The sequence below is a fragment of the Eriocheir sinensis genome, chromosome 1, assembly GCF_024679095.1.
Source record: "Eriocheir sinensis breed Jianghai 21 chromosome 1, ASM2467909v1, whole genome shotgun sequence".
NCBI classification, from domain to species: domain Eukaryota; kingdom Metazoa; phylum Arthropoda; class Malacostraca; order Decapoda; family Varunidae; genus Eriocheir; species Eriocheir sinensis.
The window spans coordinates 10,325,430-10,344,840 of NC_066509.1; the positions used below are offsets into that span (position 1 = coordinate 10,325,430).

Genomic DNA, 19,411 nt, shown 5'->3' on the forward strand with positions numbered 1-19,411 from the left:
GATTCGGCTTCCTCGTGTATCGATGTTTACATGTGTTGTACATATCAAAAGCAGAAAGCTTGGATGAACCAAAGTCTAATTCCTTGTGCATATGCTTTGTACGTGTGACCTGCATCTCTCTCTCTCTCTCTCTCTCTCTCTCTCTCTCTCTCTCTCCCAGGAAGCCCCATGTTGCATCAGTCACCCTCTGAGCCGGGCGACTATAATCCCTGATAACGGCAGAAGCCCGTCGCTGCCTCTCGGAACGTGACCTACCTCCTCCCTAAACGAAGAATCTCCTTGCTCTTTATTCTCTGTTCAATGAATTTCATCCCCTACCTCTCTGTGCGATCCTTTGTTCATAATATGGTTCTCTGACACACACACACACACACACACACACACGCGCGGGCGCGCGGCGTATATATTGTTTGTTTTCTTCTCATGGAGGGGATGCATGTCAATTAAATAAATAGGAATAGTTAATCAAGAAAATAAAAAAAAATAAAAAATACATAACCAAGAGGATATCGAGAAAACAAAGGATTAAAAGCAGCGTGGTAGCTGTGATGAACACTTGTGTAGATATAACAGAAAAAAAAAATTCTGTGTATTTGTGCTTATGGTTCAGTATTTGTGTGGGTTACACACACACACACACACACACACACACACACACACACACACACACGTGACGAATGGAATGCTTCGTATTACATTAAGATTCAATGGTGTGTGGAAAATTATATATATGATATAAATCTGTGATACATGTAATTAAATACTCAACCCTTTCATACTGCACATATAACACAAATTTCATATGGGTAAAGAACACACACACACACACAGTGTCACACACACACACACACACACACACACACACACACACACACACACAGTTTACAGTAAATTTGACCGTAACAAAGAAGTAACTTAAAACTAAGCATCATAGATATAGTATAAATAAGGATTTTAAAGCATGAAGTTGTGTATAGTCTGTATACTTTGTTGCATTTTATTATTCACAGTATAAGCCGTTATCATTAAGTACTTCTTCTTAAGGTAGATAGTTATTTGAATGTCACTGATCTAATCTACCGTAGCTTTGAGAGAATCACAAGAAGGGCCGGTCCGATTTTCCCCCCTCTCAGAATTTCACGTTTCGATTCGGTTCTTCGCTTAGCGATATAAACATCAATCCCTTACCTGGGGTTCACTTCAATATTCAAGGTCCTATTATAGTTTAGTTATTCTTTGCTGTACTTTTGGCAGTTCATGAATGTACTTTTGATTATAATTAAAGTGAGCTTTGGGACTGCACACTCATGGAAGCGATATTAGGCCATGACTCGAGATGGCCTTTGCTTATACCTATTATAAAAGTCGATAATGTATACGTATAAACAGACATGTAGGTTTGCAGCCGAAAGAATTAATGTGAGGACATGAGCTGTGTGGGTGGGTGTGGCCTTGAAGGGTAAACAAGCATTGTCAATCATCCTTTGCCAGAATATGGTATGGCGGCTACGGAGATCTTTAACTCTGTCGGCGTTACAAATGCAGAGGTATGGTATGATGTCTTCACAGCAATGTGTGCTGATCGACAGCCGCAAACACCGCCAAGAGTTTGGTGTCTGCGGCGAAATTTTTGTATAATTAGCACCTATGGCCCCTGGTGCCAAGGTCATCTGTTACGTAACTCCCCAGTGTTGTAACAGGGTGTTTGGGAATAGTAAGCAATCCTAAATTAGGTTTTGATACACAAAAAAAAACATTATGACATGTTCAAATATCGACAGGTTCCTAGTTTACCGGCAGACTAGAGAATAAGCAAGCAAAATAATCTAAGTTGGCACCCGCACAGTGCCCGTGGAGACGTGAGCCGCGGCAGTGGCACCACCACACACCTCAACACGATGGTGTCTGCTCTGCTGCGCTCCATTAAGGTGAGCTCTTTGTCGTAACTACGTGATAACAGGCACAGGGAGTCTGACACGGAGGGGAGGAAGTGCCAAGGTCCCTGTCCGTGGCGCAGTAACGTTGGGGTGTGACTGGCAGGGCCTGGAAGAGGGGCTGCTGGGGCGCCGGGCCGGGCTCGGGCAAGTTTTGGCTCAAACCTTAATGCAGGCTAACTGGGTGGTAATCCTTGGGTGCCCTTTGCCATGTTCAGCCCCATGACTCCGTGTAAATAGCTTCTGCTTCTGTGTTCAAGGGAGTCCTATTCACAGGGAGCATAAGGCGCTGTTACCATGGGGAGGAAGGTCGTCTGCCCTTCAAGGCTGCCCGGTGTTATTAGCAAATATCTCGTCGCCTAGAAGATTACGAAGCTGATTAAACCATACAAGTTGTGGTTAGGGGTAATATGCTGGGGAGTGACCTCTCTGCAGGGTCATTTATGTAGTAGTTTAGAATCTAGATGGAACTTCTGGATCTGGATTGATGATGCGCAGGGCACCTGTACAGATACATAACATGCATATTATACCTTAATGCCCCTCAAGGTAGACTATGCGCATTTCTTATAGATTTTCTTAAGTTTTGAATGATTTTGATAGTTTTTTTTGTTTCAAAGTACTGATAATACAAGTGATCATCTTTTTCCAAAATTAATCAACCCAATTAGTAACCTGAATACACTGAGGTATAAACAGTATGGAATATATGTCCCTTGTGCTTCACTGACCACGCCTACTCCTCCTGCATACTAACCGCCAGATTTGTTTTCTAAATAGGAAATCAAATTAATACTAGGGGCATACGCTGTGGGGGGATCATTGCCTCACCCACCATTTAAGTTTAACTTCGGGGGTTCCTCCATGCAAGTCTCCTTGCAGGCACCCTTCCCATACCAAGCACCTCATGGCAGGATCCATTGGATCAAGCTTTGTGGTCAGATGTGAAAAACATGCTGTTAAAGCTTTCAATCTGAATGTGAGGGTCATAAAACTTCTTTCGACAGTAGTATTCAGATATTTCATATAGTATCTGCAATGGCTGTGGCTGAAGTAAAATGAATAACTGAGAGTTTACTGTAGACTTGTAAATAATTCCCCTTGATTGCTGTTGTATGGCTCTCATGCTCTGACCAAAGTATATGAGACACATTGCCTTACCTGTCTTCTGGTCAAAACTTAATACTATTTGGAGTTGTAGTTGTAGTTCTCTTGTTAGAACCTCATTTTACAGGTATTATTGAAACCACACTAGTTTGTCTTTGAGGGTCTGTTTTGCTAGAGTTTTAGGATAGATTTATTTTGGCAGTGATCAGTTATATATGTAAATCACTTATAAACCTATACAGTGTTGAGTTTGGATAAAGAGAAGGGTTATCTCAGTTGCATTGTGAATTGTATATTGGTTTTATTTGCTTAAAATATCTCAAGAAAAGCATTGTTTTATTGGTGTATATATTAATTTCATGTGATTACTTGAAGTGTGGTTTCCTTGTGATTCCTATCAGCATATTTTCTCTCACCTTGGAGCTCTTTCACTCTAGAAAATTGGAAATATATTTGTAGTACTGGATGCTGTTATTAACCTTTTTATATACATCCTCTTCATATATGAGGCACTGAGCAGCAGAGGGGTCAATGCTCCAAAAATCGCCCTATTGAGTTACAGGTGGTATCGGGTAGCTGAAGGCTTCTTCTACCAGAATATGAAGCATTTGAAGGTAAAACAATCATACTGATTGTTTTACATGCGAGCTTCACCCACTTTTTCCTCCTAAACTCTCTAGCTATCTTCATAATCAAAATTTTCATAAATTGAATTTTAAAAAATCTTTAAAAATTGTGATTATGATTAGGATAATACAATTGCTACAATAAATTTTGCTCATGAAGGAACTTTATTGGGTAGCATTATTTTTAGAATCTTAATATTTTATGCTGGTCGATATTACAGGTACGCTGATGTGATAGTTAGGCCTATTCATGATTTAATTATTATCTTGATTCATGTATATGACCAAAAAGCTCTACCCAAGAGCTTTAATTTGATGTTTAATGAGGAGCAGTTTAGAGCATAGATAAGTAACTGCATGATCTCCAACTTCGATTTTCATTTACCGTACTAAAAAATATGGTACTGGCGTGTCGGGCCCTCTGCCGCTCAGTGCCTCATGTATATATCAAGTAAAGATGATAAATACAGATCTTTTTACATCTCAAACACATGTATACATATTAGAGATGTGCTGATAGTATCGGTATTGGTATGGGCAGTGTTGGCCTTTATTTGTAGTATCGGTATCGACAAGGTGAAAATATGGCCGATACTGAGATACTTTTCTTATTATGTGATTCAAGACAACCATGTTTCATGACACTGATAAACACAGATGATTATAAATTTTTATTATCAACTTAAAAGACCAGCCAATTATAGTTTTCCCCAATTCTCTTATTTCTAATTTTAAAATACAAGTAAATTTTTTACCTTTATAATCTTAGATATGTATATAATCAAAATAAAAAAGTATCAGTATAAGCAAAATATCAGCCATTTGTTACCATCGGAGTATTGGTATCGGCACTGACTGGAAAGTGAGAATCAGTATTGGTATCGGCCAACATCGTGGTATCGGCACATCTCTAATACATATAAAAAAAAGTGAGATAAAATGCTTGCATATTAAATTGGCAACACTGGATAGTGGCAGGCGGGATCAGCGCCAGCTGCATAGCTGATATAAATATGTACTAGCTATGCAGTCTCCGGTCATCAGTTCTCATTTCTAGTTATTTTGAAGTCTATCATGTGTATTTGTATGCTTTACTGATTATTTTCAAGTAGTAAAACCATATATATGTATGTAGATATAGGAATAACACCTGTAAAATATGCTTGAAATCTTACAACAAAATTACACTTATGAAGTTCAGGATTTTGTATCTTGATAGTCTTATTAACCTGCTGAAAATACCTTTTTTTTTTTAGATATATATTAGAATATGTTAAGAATGAATACTATTTGGAGGAGTCTAGTAGAAATTTAGTGTTTCTTTTATTTATTCCTCAGGGGGTGTACACTTTAACCCTTCGGCGAGGCTACAGTTCATCAGCACCCACCACAAAACTCTTCATCAATGGGAAGTTCGTTGAGAGTAAGACCAATGAGTTCATTGATGTCCATAATCCTGCCACAAATGAGGTGAGATCAACTGTAAAGATTGTTGAGTTTAAATTTAGACGTGAACTAATACTGTACATTTGTCTTTTATTACCCAGAGGCCCCGACTAAACGAAACTTTCCAACTTTCCGATTGAAATGGAAGAATATTCTGCAATTAAGCATAAATATTGGATTCTTTTATATAATTGACAGGAGTGTCTTTTAGACAACTAAATCATGAAAATAATTCAACAAGTTTTTTATTCCCAGTAAAACAAAACAACAAAAAATGATAATGTACTTTTCTCCTAGGAAAGACCAAATTGATGACTAACCAGGAAGTAACAAAGAGAAGTAGTGACATAATTTGGAATTAAATTGAAGTTCTTTGATGTAGAAGCTCACTTTTCAACGACACCATTTTTGACTGGTACTACATTTGTTGGTGCAGGTTGTGACGCGGGTGCCACTGTCGACTCAGGATGAGATGGAGGCAGCTGTGTCAGCTGCCCGGGAGGCCTTCACCACCTGGAGCCAGACGTCGGTCCTCACACGCCAGCAGGTCATGTTCAAGTACCAGCAGATCATCAGGGACAACATTGTGAGGCTCCATAATGCTGTTTAGCTCCCTGATCTTTAGATATTTTTGTAACTTACCATTAAATTAATTTATCATTATCATCCTCATCACAACACTGCCTCCTGTATTGGTAAGGTTTTGGTAAAGTAATGAAAAAAATCCTGAGAAATGAACAAACTAAATACCATAGTAAAAAGAAAAGCTTCAATGAACCAGGTCACATAAGAATTTCATGAACTATTTAAATGCTGTTGTTTGATAACCCAAGATTGGTAATGATCACACATTGTGATTAACATCATGTCTCGTCTAATAGTCAAATACTCCTGCCCTTTCTACAAGCCTCTCCTGCAAGTATTCTACCAACATTCCTCTCATTATATTAAGGGTCATCCTCTTGCACTGACTTTGTCGAAGTTTCTTCCTATATATATTCATTGCCAGTTCATTCTTTCCCATGCTCTCTTCAAATGCCCAAGCCAGCTCAGGGTGTTGGGCTTAATTGCAGCCACTGCTCCACAGCTTGTTACCTCTTTGTTACTGGGTATTACAAATTTTCAATAAACACTTTCACTGTTCTCACCATCCATTCTGTTGACATCACAACCTTCTCTCAGATAATTCATTGCTTTGATCATGAACCTACGATTCAAGTGGAGGAGGCCCAATAACGGGGCTGGGGGTGTCGGAAAGAGCCCAACCTTTCCACTCCCAATGGCACCAAGTAGGACTCGAACCTATACGCTCCAGCACCCCACCGGAGCGCAAGGCGGAGACTCTACCACTGGACCATGGGAGCCCCCTACAATGTTATTTTGTAATATTCATTAAAGGGACAGGTGTACTTTGTTATTTTGTAATGTCCTCTTTAATGAAGATAGGACAGTGTCCTCCAACAGTTATTTAGTTTATGGCATTATGTACCTAGTATAATTTTTTATTTATTTAACTGAGCATTAGTATCAGAGTAGAGTAGAATTCAAAATACAGATATTCATTAATAGATCACTTTTGAGAGAATATTTCCTAAGTTGAGACAGTGGTATGCAGACACCAGGTAGAACCATGACAAAATTTGTTAGTTTCATTTTAAAGAGTAAGGAATGAGGATCAAATTAAGACCAGAATCATTGCAATTTGTCAATAAATTGAGTGCATGGGCTGTCAAGCATGACTATATAGCTGAAATGAGAATTCTCTGCCAGAAATATTGTAACACAAGTTAGTCTTGTTTCAGCATGAACTGGCTAAGATCATCACCCAGGAGCAAGGGAAGACTCTGGTGGATGCTGAGGGAGATGTCATGAGAGGCCTGCGTAAGTACTACTGCTCTGTTGTGTGTTGCTATGTGGTTTGCAATGTCAGGCACAAGGGACCACTATTTTGCTGATGGGAGCCTTAATGATTTTAATTAATTGCCAGCCACATAAATTGGTGAGATGGTATTGTTTTCGGTCAAGCGTGTCCTTGCATGTCATATCACATGCTGCTTATTCTAAATTGGAATGAATGAAGCCACTATCCATTTCTTCATTATCATCTGGTCAGTGTAGTAAAATGCCACTTGTATGTTTGCCAATAGCTTATAAATCTTTGACTGTCTCATTGATGTCCCTGACTAACATATCCAGGTCCTTTTCCTTTGCCGTTTGGATATTTTTTTTATCCCATTAAGTGATTCTGTGACTGCCTTGTAAGACTGATACCCATTTCCAATACCTCACATTTTTTGGCACTGACTTTAATTTTCCATTCCTGGCACCACTCAGCAATCCTGTCAAGATCTTTTTGCAGCCTTTTACAATCCCTTTCAGCTTTCTATCTCCTTCATGATCTGCAAACAGGCTTCCATAACTGCTGATTTTTTTCCACCATAGTATTGACAAAAATCTAACATTATGGGTTCCAGCATCAAACTTTTTGGAATTCAACTTGTTGCTTTCCTCCTCACTGACTTGCTGTTCTTAATTACAGTCCTCACCTGTCAGTGTCTCAAGAAGTCTCATTCATGCCAGAAGGCTCCATTTCAGTCCCCCTTTATGCTCCAGCCTCCACGTTAGTGGCTTGTGTGATAAAGTGTTGAATGCTTTCTCCATGTCTAAATACATGCAATCCTGTAATATGCCAATCACCCTTGAGTGAAAGCTCAGAGTTGATGACACATGACTTTCCATGACCTGATTGGAGAATTAGGTGGTAGTGCGAGTCTTATGGACCTCCTAAGTTATGAGCTTGTAGGCTCACATCTTTCAAAATCAATTATCTTGCCCCAGAGGGAGCCTTCTGGAGTGGCACGAACTTCCTGAAAGACTAACAGATGAGGAGAGTTATAAATGACATTGCTGACAGAAGATGCAACTAATGAGTGGTATGAGTGGTTTGGGGAAACAGTATGTAGTAGGTAGTTGTACTATATTTCCCCTAACATTTTGGCCAATTTCCTCTGTGAAGAAAATAAAGTGCGGCTGCTACATCCTGTGTTTTCCAACACCACTCACACCACTCAAAGGCAGAATGTCAGGATGGAGAGAAGTAACAAGTAAGGCTGCGTTTACACCAAGCGAGTTGCTTCGAGTCGCGTTGCGTCGCGTCATGACGATTCATGACGTATCATGAATTGCCATCCCAGTTATAACACTGATTTATATGGGCTTTTGAAAGAAACCGTTTACACCGGATGCGTCGAGTCACGTCACGTCGCGTCGAGTCACATAATTATAGGGCTGGACCTATTATTGATGTTAGTCACAGCGAGTCTGCCGTGGTGTGTTCAAGCATGCTGGTGGAACTCCTAATCAACTTAGTTCAAGAGCCCCCTGCTATATATGATTCCAGTGACCCTAACCACCGGGATCGTGATGTCATTGCTGCTTAATGGAAAGAAGTTTTCAGTTTTACGTATCATCCTGAAGCATTCACACCATTCAGTCAACCATTCATACATATGTACATACAATGCACACAGTGTTGAGATTGGGGCCTATCACAAAGCTATGTTAGTAGGACAAGGAACAAAGGGGAGTGGGTATATTCATATACAGGTAACTCTCGATTTATGCGAGTATTGAGTCCTTGAAGAGATCGCGTAAATCAAAAACAATGTAAATCAAACAAGAGGTAGGTTTCTATCGAAAAATAAATATTCACTTCATTCAGTGGAGAGAGAGAGAGAGAGAGAGAGAGAGAGAGAGAGAGAGAGAGAGAGAGAGAGAGAGAATAACCATTTCACCGAGATATCCACTCAGTCTCAGCCTCACTCATGTGAGGAAGAAATAAGGGACACCATGAGCGACTGGCTAGTATTGGTACCGGTACCGAGCAGTCTGGTACCGGTACCGTACTGTATAGCTGGTACCGTTAATACCGGTACCGGTACTGGTACCGGTACCTGCCCACCCCTATTGTTGAGTAGCGTGGCAGTGTGGGTACTGTATTGTTGTTCAAGTGGCGCGCGGGAAGAACTGAGCTCAGCTGTGTGGCCGCGGCTGTGTGAGTCCAGTTGCGTGAAACATCCATAAAATATCGCGTATAAGTGAAAAAAACGTGTAAATTAAACATTTATTTGGATTTTGGACCCCGCGTTATTTCAAAAATGCGTAAACCAAACATGCATAAATCGAGAGTTACCTGTACTTAATATGTATATTTTCAATATTTGTAAATAACAATGTACACCATTCATATAGCATCTGTTACGTTCAATCATACGCCAAGAAATTATACCCATCACCAAAAACACGAAGTAAATCATAACTTGCTGATCCCTTCTGGGAGGAAAGCGGCTCACCCAGACACACGAACATCAACTTAAGTATGATAGAAAGAAAAACACCAAAAAAGAAAACAAAAAAAGAAAAACAACATCAAGAAAAGAACTAAAAAGAAAAGAAAAAGAAAAGGATTTGAAAAATGCCAATAGAAAATAAAAGAAAAAGAGAGTAAAAGACCAATGGAAAACAAAATAAATAAGATAAATTAATAAAAGAAAAAAACAAAAACATGCATCCATTCTCAATGAAATCAAATGGGTCATTGAGTACTGACTTGACTCAGGTTGACGCAGTCGGTGTAAACGGAGTTGCGTCAATATGAATCGCCTCAAATGACGACGTGACTCGACTCGACGCGACTCGCTTGGTGTAAACGCAGCCTAAGAGTCCTACAGGGCTCAGTGCTGGTACCTGTAATGCATCCTTTCTGTGGTGCAGAGTAGAGCAGGGCAATGCAGGGAAGGTGTGGGTGGGGTAACTGACTTGTGTGCAGGTAGTCATATTCTTTTGACTTAGCCAGTTCTAGTACTTCTTTCATCTTCTTTTTTTCTTTCTCAAATTAAGGAACCTTGGGCTTAACCCCCAAAGGGTAGGGATGTATAGTGAAAGTGGTTCTCCCTGTACAGCAATGCTCTGACAATTTCCTGAAATTTGCTCATTTTCCATTATCAATTTCATGGCTCTGTCTAAGCCAATAACTTTAAAGTTATAGGCATTTCCTTTATCCATCCTTCCTCTTCAATCTGCCACAAACTCGAAAGTCTCTGCATTATGTGGTGTTTCCGTGGTGACGTGATGAAGTATAGTAATTTTCACCTCGCTGCAGGCCTGTGTTCACAGCCTTGCGTACTGTGTGGTTGACGCTGTGTGGCAAGCAGCCCTCCCCCTCCTTGTGCTCCTTACTGAGCACCCAGAATCTGCTGCAAAGCCCCTTCATTCCTCTCATATTCTGAACTTGATGGCCCTGAAGGGTGGTAGGATGCATCCTCAGGGTCCTCAGCATCACTTCCAGCATCACCGTAAACAGGTTGATCTAAAGGATGGCCACCAATGTGAGGTTGCACTACAACAGGGCTCAGCCTTCCTGATAAGTCAAGGGGTTGAAGTCACTGGCCGTGGAATCTCAGGTGCGGAATCAGACGAGGGAGAACCAAAATACTCTTCTCCTGCCATTGTTACAGTCACAGGAATACTGAGCATGGTGCGGAGGAGTTGTGTGGCAGCCAAGGACTCATGCTGATTCATAAATACCCGCACTAACTTCAAAATTAGGGTGAAAAAAGGCATACTGAAAACATCGTCACCCACCCTCTCCCTGGCAACCGGAAAAACCTGTCACCTGCCTTTTAGGGGTTAAATGTACTTTATTTTCCTTTGGTACATAGTCTGAAATATATTTGGTAGTAATCAGTATATGTTGAGCTGGTTGCATGTTACTGGAAGAGGTTTTTTATGATCTATAGGGGCATAAATGGTTGGAGGGTATGATGTGAAGCCATAGCATGTATTAATGGTGAGGTCCTTCCCTAGAGGTGGTGGAGCACTGCTGCAGCATCACCAGCCTTCAGCTTGGGGAGACCATGCCCAGCATCTCTAAGGACATGGACACACACTCATACCGGATGCCCCTTGGTGTGTGCGCTGGCATTGCTCCATTCAACTTTCCTGCCATGATTCCCCTCTGGGTATGTGTTTTTTTGTTTTTTTTTTTTTTTAGAATATTCTTGTGTGAGTATTTCCAAAACTATTGTCCTTTACATGTTATGGGGGCCACAATTTAGCTATGGCCTCAGTCTAGCTATTTTACTATAATCACTTACACCTCTTCAGGAAGGAGTGAGGCAAAAAAAATGTAATATACCCACTGGTGTATGAGATGACCTTTCAGTCTCAGAAAATAAGTCCAAAGTAAAGTTTTCATAAGGTCAGGTATGAAATTCCAACCTCTGCTTTCTGTGGTTATAGGATCATTGGGAGTAATGGAGAATATTGCCAAACACTCATCTAAACCCTTCACTTTCCTTCAATATTTTGAAAGCCATTAATATTAATGTTTTCAGCATTAAGCATTGCTAATTTTTTCTGTGATGGCAAATTTTCCTAGGTATATCTTACGTGTATGGCCATGAAGACATAAAGGTTAATGACCTGTTGAGTTCATGCCATTAACAGCAGCTTGAATTTCAATTAAGGAGGGACTGGTTGGCCTGTTTGCAAAGGGCTGTAAGCCCAGGGTTGCAAAGTCTAAAGCTTATCTTATTACTTAGTTTCTCAGTTTCATTACCAAGTAGATTTTTTTATTACACCCATCCGCCTGCTATCGTGCCTTCCACTCTTGCCATCAACTGCTATCATGCACACCCTAAAAGCTGCCATCCTCATGCTATCATTCACACAAAACTTTTGTGCATCGGTGGATGTAAATCACCCAGGCTGTGTGGCATGCAACAGCTGATTGGTACTGCGTCATCAACTATCCTTGCTCAGTGATCAGTCGGCACTCCTGCCATTCTCCTGCTTAATCAGTCAAGTGCACGTCTCTCTTTTGAAAATAACGAAACCTGCCCTGCATTCAGTTGACAAAACAGCCACCAGTCGTTCAACGTTATGCAACATAGCTAACAAGTTGCATCAAGATGGCGGCATTAGCCAAATGACCCGAGAAGTTGTTTTGTGGGGGGTTGTGCAGTGGAAGGGTGGTCAGCATTTGTAGTTATATGGGCTTGGTCAGTGTCGCCTCTGCTGCACCTTCTTACCTTCTCCGAATGTTTCATTCAACTATGATTGCTGTTTCTGGTAAATGGTCACCTGTAAGAGCTGCTGAGGAAATATTGTGAGGGATCTTTTGTTGTCAGGGGCCACTTTTGTTGCACTCACCTGACCAGCTGTTTGGTTTAGATGACTCCTCATTCATGGGGGGGTTGTGCGGCTAACAATTAGACTGAAACTGCCAGTTTTTATTTGTGTGATGAACCAAGCTACCTTGCAAGAATCCCCCAACTATCACTAAGTGTAATAAGGGGCATTTTGAGTGACATAATAATTGTATATAATATCATGTTGGTTTAGTGTTTGGTGGAAAAATATGTGCAAAGAAAAGTATAACAATTACAAAATGTAGGTAGATCTGCCGCCCAATATCCAGTTAGAATTATTTTTCTTGATTCTTCACTTCAGCTCTCGTGTATTTTCTCTATCACGCTCCATTTCATAACCATTTAGGCCTAAGCACAAAAGCAGGGGGATGGGTTTACCAGAAATTTTGAGGGATTTGTAGTTCTGTCATAATAACACTTTGTCAACTGGGTTAAAGTCTCAAAAGCAGTATGTATGATTAATTAATAGTTTGATAGTAGTATATTAATATATTCGCACTGTGTGCCCATATAGAGATGAGAAATGTACCTAAACTTTATATCAGGGTATATAAACACCATTACTTGCCCCTTTGATGGCCTACTCTTATTTTAATAACAGCATATTGCCTACGTAGAGAAGATAGCTAATTGACTGTGTCAATATTTGGATAGTTTGATAAGGGGTCTGTTGTGTCTAGTTGGTGGTTATCTGAGTTAAGAGAATGTTCATGGAATTTAATGAAGTTAGGCGACATCTTGGGTCCATGACAGTATTACAAGTACATCTACAAAGTTAATATAAGGTTTATAGTTTGTTGCAACAAAACCAGCCAGAAATACGGTAGATATTCTTTAATTTCAGATGCAGCATAAAAGCTGGTTAGGGATGATTAGGAGGCAGCACCCAAGATATAATTCATGATGTTTCATTTTATTTTGGTGTTATGTTACAGGATTCATGATGTTACTTGCCCTTCAGATGTTTCCTGTTGCCTTGGTGTGTGGCAACACCTACGTGTTTAAGCCTTCGGAGCGAGTCCCCGGGGCAAGCATGATGCTGGTGGAGATGTTACAAGAAGCTGGCTGCCCCAGTGGAGTGGTTAATGTGATTCATGGCCAGCACAAGGCTGTCAACTTCATCTGTGATGACCCACACATCAGGGCCATCTCCTTTGTAGGCTCTGACACTGCTGTAAGCCTGCCATGGTTCTTACCTTACTACTCTATGGATGAGTTGCAGCAGGGACTTATCTATTTAAACTGTTTATTGTCTATATCAGGCGGCCCTCAGCAAGTAACCAAAAAATAACCTACTTATCACCATCATAATACGTACATTTTGTTCACATTCTGAATATCTTATTATATGTTAACTTTATGATGTTATAGTATTATAATGATAAAAAGGCTATTGCACATCTGGCAGCCTGAATGCTGGCTAGCCTCACTGATTTTGTTCATGTGACCAGCATTGCCACTCCTTGGCTTTTTTTTACTAGATCTTGGCTTTTGGGCTGAGACCTTGGTACCTTGTCTTTTTTTAACTTGAAAACAGGCTAATCTAGGATTTTCTTTGGAAATTCTCTCCTTTTCGACTATTCCCTTCACTCATGTTCCTGCCCTCTCATTTCCCCCATTCCTCTCAATCAGTCCCAGTCTCTGGCTCCCTACCCCTTTCCTATCCAACCAATCCCTTCTGGGCCTTCCCCACCATTGCCCATCCACTCCTAGCCCTCTCCTCATACCCATCATCTTCCACTCCACCTCCCTTGGACCCCTACCCAATTGAGTTCCCCTACCCTCCCGGCATACCGCAGCCGCTCCACGTTTTCCCTCTTCCTGCCCATCAGCGAAATGTTGTCGCTCGTATATAGGTGTTCATTTTATTTAGCTTTTAATTGTAAATTTCCCCATGACCTGCAATTTATGTGAGAAGTGTTTTGATTACGACTCTATCCGGAAGGTTACAATATATACACAGCATAGTCAGTGTTATCAGTCTGTAGAATTACTATGCGTATTCACATTTCAGGCAATATGAGGCCCTCATCACACATTGCCCATCTAATGTGGCCCTGCCACCCAAAAAGGTTGAGCACCACTGGTCTATATCAATAAGATACAGTAGTTTAATGTACAGTCCATCCTTATACTTTCTGAGAATATGGTTAGCATACTGCCTCAGTATGAAATTACAAGGCATGACTCATTGAGAAGCATATATCAAAGGGTATGTAGTGAGCACCTCTCCTGGTTTGAAAATTTTCTTCCATTTTTTATTTTTTTAACATTCTTCCATTTTGCACATATTTTATGAACACACATGAGATGCGACCTGAATGCAAGTCTGATGACTATGCCTCAAATATGGTGGCAGACAAACTCTGTCCAAGATCCTTCCTGATGCTTCCTTCCAGCAAAAAATCTGACAGTTGAAAGAACCCATTGATTATTGTAGAAACTTTGTAACTATTTTAACTTGCTGTTAATGTCAAAAACATGATTTTGGATATTGTTATCAAGAAGATCCTACCATACATGTGATTTATTACTTTTCCAGTGGAATTTGCCAACTAGGAGGAATGCATGCTGTAGATTCTCAGAGTACAAGGATGGGTTGTCATGTTGATGTTTAAATATGTTTGTGCTTGTCCCTTACACTCAGAATGCATCATGCCCATTATCACCTTTTATGTGACTCAACAGGGTCGTTACATCTATGAACGTGGCTCCATGAAGGGCAAGCGAGTGCAATCTAACATGGGCGCCAAAAACCATGGGGTAGTTATGCCCGATGCAAATAAAGAGAGCACTCTCACTCAGCTGGTGGGTGCTGCCTTTGGTGCTGCTGGACAGAGGTGAGACAAGTGTTTACCAAACCCATCATGTTAATTAATAGTGAATAGTACTTGAATTGTTTTATATTTTTATTAAGCTGTACAGCAAAGAAAAATGAACTAATTTGCAATAATGTTTGTGTTTGTCATGACCAGGTGCATGGCACTGAGTACTGCAGTATTTGTGGGTGAGTCTGCCAAGTGGCTGCCAGAGCTGGTAGAGCGTTCAAAGAAGCTCAAGGTGAATGCTGGACATGAGGCTGGTGCAGATTTGGGTCCCGTCATCTCCCCAGCTGCCAAGGAACGAATCTGCAGCTTGGTCCAATCCGGCCTAGATGAGGGTGCCAATTGCCTGCTGGATGGCCGCAATATTGTGGTGCCAGGTTATGAGAATGGCAACTTTGTCGGCCCAACTATCCTTGCAGATGTCAAGGTAAGAAATATTTCCCTGTGATTTTTCAATGGCTTACCTAATTAATATATTTTCATATCTATTACTTCCTTGCCATGATCTCATACCATGTTAGTAATAAAAGGTTAGGATTATGATAATTAAAGAAATTACTTTTAAATATATAAATAAATAATCTCGTTAGAAATCTGCGCCTTCAACTTTCCCTGTTCCAACACTCCATCTCAGCACACTCAGTCCCTCACCTACCAACTCTGTCTCCAATACTTGTCCACTATTGATATATTTCACTGGTGGTCTTTCCTTCTATACTCTCCAACAACACATTTGCTTCAATGTTGCCTATACAATGGGTTTTTGGAGAACTGGCAACCCCTTCTCCTTCCAGATGTGAAATTTAATGTGTGCAATACAAACTACAGTTTTTTGAAGAAGGTGGTCAATTAGGCCTCATTTAGCCCATCCACAAAATGTATGTAAATGCTCTTTGCCTTGGAGAAATTTCTGTGTCCTCAATTTACTCCTTTCGCATAAAATAAATAAGACTCAAATAGCATGTATAAATCTACATTGGTGCAAGGGAAATATACAATAGCTTGTTTAACTGACCTTTCATGTTACTCAAATTAGGGGCATAGTAACTGTAAAATGGAATATGTCATAAATTTAGGTTGTTAATAAAGAAATTTTGTGTATCACTAATAAATTAAATAGTCATTTTTGGAAACCCTCATTTTTGTAGCTGAATTTTTTATTTACAGTATAACATTTTCATTTGCAGCCCAACATGACATGCTACAAAGAGGAGATCTTTGGCCCTGTGCTGGTGACCCTTGCAGTAGACACCCTAGATGAGGCCATTGAGGTGATAAATGCTAACCCGTACGGCAATGGCACTGCCATCTTCACCACTAATGGTGCCACTGCTAGAAAGTTCACCTATGGTGCTGATGTTGGCCAGGTGAGGATCAAATAGAAGGTGTACTTGTCTATGTAAAATTTATTTTACCAGTTTCTCTGATTGGATGGACATGTGAGGATTAAAACACCATCATGATCATGTCACAAATATTGTTTGTAATTAGAGGAAGGAAGGAGTGCTTTGGGAAATGTGCCACACTGCAATAGTAATGACACAACAGTGGCAGTTTAAAGTCTTACCAGCATTCCAATAAGACAGTGGCTTTCCAGCTAGGAAAAGTCAAATGTAATCTGTCTCATAACACTTCAACTCATCCCTTGATTTTCATGAGGGTTACATTTCTGAGAACCACAGAATAGTACATAAAACACAGAGTGCTGCCACCTTTACTAAGACCCTATCCATCCATGTGGCATGGTGGTTGAGGTGGTGTTTGTTGAAGGGGGGGGGGGGTATTGGCCATGTTGGTGGGGCTGGGTGTGGTGGTCCAGGTGGTAATTGTTTCAAGGTCTGGTTATTTAGGCCATTCGGCATGCAGCTCACTGAGCAGTTCATCCTTCCTTTCAGGCTGGTTAATGAAGGGTACCTAGGGAAACATGAAGGAAAATAATATTTTACAAACATCAATGGAAAATCAGGGTATTTGATTTACAAATGGGGCAGTGATGGAGCATCACAATGTGAGTGGTCACTTTTAAATCAAGTACTCTATCTGGATCTGGATATTAATGTGCAGGGCACCCATCAGGTGCATAACTTACTCTAGTGAGTTAGTTTTTCTGTTGAAGAAAAGAGAAAGACAGCTAGTGAGAAGGATGCTATTTTATTACTGAAAAGTATATTTAAAAAAGTTTGCATTCCGAGATGACATTATAGTAGAAGTAGCTACAGTAATATTCAGATTATTAGTAGTAGGTGTTGTAAGTTTTTAACCTTTAGCTTATGAGTACATAGAATATTATAACTGGACATGTGGAAATATGAAGGACTTGCTTTCTCTGCCCATACTGACTGTCTGTAGTATTATCCATCCATGCTCTATAATGGTAAGGTTTCATAGCCAGCTACTACGATATTCAGGATTCGGTGTATATTTTCAGCTTCAGTTGAGCTTTGCATCACAGGTAAGTGAAGGCAGAAAATGTTTCATTACAGGTGAAGACTTTCATAAGGTGACCATAGTATTCTTCAAAGAGATGGTTCACCTGTAACCATCAGTTGACAAAGTTCGACTAACTTTTGTCCCTACTTCAGGTGGGGATCAACGTGCCCATTCCTGTTCCTCTGCCCATGTTTTCTTTCACTGGCTCCCGAGGATCCTTCATGGGTGATGCCAACTTCTATGGAAAGGCTGTAAGTTGTTTGTGATTTAGAACCAGAAGACTTCTATTAAGGACATAAGAAGTCTGCTACAGGCCAGCCAACCTACATAGGGCTTCTGTAATCCTAATGCCACCTATTCTCCCTATTCATGAATTTGCCCAGACTTTCCTTGAAGGCTTCCCTCATACTGGTTCTCCCCAGGTGACTGCCAATCGCATTTCACTCATTTATCACAGAATAAACCAGTTCTTGCCTAAATCTTTGTTGAAACCTATTACTATGTGCTCTACCTGATTGTTGTTATTCCCACTTCCTAGGATGGGAGTTTTTTTTACCCAAACCAATTCTTAGATTATCTTAAAACAGTGATGAATGAGAATTAGTCAGATTGTATTTTACCATACTTTTTGATATTCTTTATTACTTAATTATGATAGTTTATTAACTAATGAAATGCTTGTTGGCAGGGCATCAATTTCTACACGCAACTGAAGACCGTGACGCAAATGTGGCGAGAAACTGACATAACGCCTACACAGTCTGCCACTGCTATGCCAGTCATGCGCTGAGCAATCCCCTGCATGGTGTTAATGAAGAGTTCCTCTAGTAAACACGCCACTGTGGATTGTAACTGATTGACTCAAGCCATGTAGTAAGAGGCACCACTGTGGATTGTGACTGATTAACTCAAGCCATGTAGTTCAGAGGCAGCTTATCTTAAATTAATTGCACAGCATGAAGCAGGTAGGTCATCTCTATATAGTATAATTCATAGATTCTATTACCTTTATTGTACAAACCTTTTCCAAGAATTTGCTAAGGAAACATTCCAATCATGGGGAACAGAATTTACCAAAAATTATACTTCATATACCAAGTGTAATTACAAGAGCATTAATAAAAAAGGTTCCTAAGTAAATATTTTCAGATCATTCCATAACCTATCTTGGAGATGAAATTACAATATTATACATTTTTAGTAGCAATTAAGTATGCATATGATTAACCATGAAAATCATACAAATTGCTTTTGTTGCTTCAAATTTGTGCCATGCAAAAAAATTTTTTTTTATAAATGTTTCATGCACCCTTAAGTCTTACAATTTAATGGTACAATACATAAGTTATTCTCTACTGCACTTAGCTTGAGGGATGTGGGGCTAAGTGTTAGGGGGCTGTGGGAGGCAGAAAATGCATTCTCTCGATTTAGCAGAAAATTCAATATAGCAAACTGGTGTTTGACTAAATTAGTTTTATAAATTGAGCTTCTACAGTACACACATCCAGTTGCAGGTATAGTGTAAAGCCCTCACATGAAGTATACATGTCATATTTGGGGCTCCACACACACACAGCCCTTTTGAACCGAGTAGAGTCAAAGGCTTTACGTCTTATCAGCTCCTCTCCTCTTACTGACAATCTTCTACCTCTTTAATTCCACTGTAATGTTGCCTCTATCTCTCATCAGTATTTTCATGCTAACTGCTCTTCTGAACTTGCTAACTGCATTCCTCCTTCCCTCCCTTAGCCCTGGTGCACATGACTTGCTACTCTAGCTCATCCCATGCTATCCAAATTCCTTGTGCAAGAGTTAATCAGCATCTCCATTTT

General features: G+C 40.1%; 2 protein-coding genes across 4 annotated transcripts in view; one reads left to right on the forward strand and one right to left on the reverse strand.

Annotated features, from left to right (window-relative positions):
• Positions 1-1,766: 1,766 nt before the first annotated feature.
• On the forward strand, positions 1,767-18,719 carry LOC126994114 (probable methylmalonate-semialdehyde dehydrogenase [acylating], mitochondrial). Of its 2 annotated transcripts, none has more exons than XM_050853385.1 (11): positions 1,767-1,928; positions 5,006-5,137; positions 5,550-5,699; positions 6,916-6,994; positions 10,979-11,133; positions 13,286-13,498; positions 15,013-15,164; positions 15,300-15,576; positions 16,337-16,516; positions 17,732-17,830; positions 18,268-18,719. In XM_050853385.1, the coding sequence occupies exons 1-11, from the start codon at positions 1,899-1,901 to the stop codon at positions 18,367-18,369; spliced, it is 1,569 nt and encodes a 522-aa protein (XP_050709342.1). In that variant the 5' UTR covers positions 1,767-1,898; the 3' UTR covers positions 18,370-18,719. The 2 variants fall into 2 exon arrangements, with proteins under 2 accessions (XP_050709342.1, XP_050709397.1); XM_050853440.1 differs by lacking the exon at positions 1,767-1,928 and adding an exon at positions 3,626-3,655.
• Positions 16,538-19,411, reverse strand: part of LOC126994231 (guanidinobutyrase-like) — a 28,168-nt gene continuing 25,294 nt past the window's right edge. For both annotated transcript variants that reach the window (XM_050853610.1, XM_050853540.1), the window contains exon 9: positions 16,538-17,063. The gene's annotated coding sequence lies outside the window, so the exon portion shown is untranslated. The remainder of the gene's footprint in view (positions 17,064-19,411) is intronic.

Bases quoted from the DNA above. Each gene is read 5' to 3' on its own strand.
- LOC126994114 (XM_050853385.1), top strand. From the start codon at position 1,899: ATGGTGTCTGCTCTGCTGCGCTCCATTAAG. The intron at 5,138-5,549 runs GTGAGATCAACT...TTGTTGGTGCAG, and splicing joins ATAATCCTGCCACAAATGAG to GTTGTGACGCGGGTGCCACT. The intron at 6,995-10,978 runs GTAAGTACTACT...GTCCTTCCCTAG, and splicing joins AGATGTCATGAGAGGCCTGC to AGGTGGTGGAGCACTGCTGC.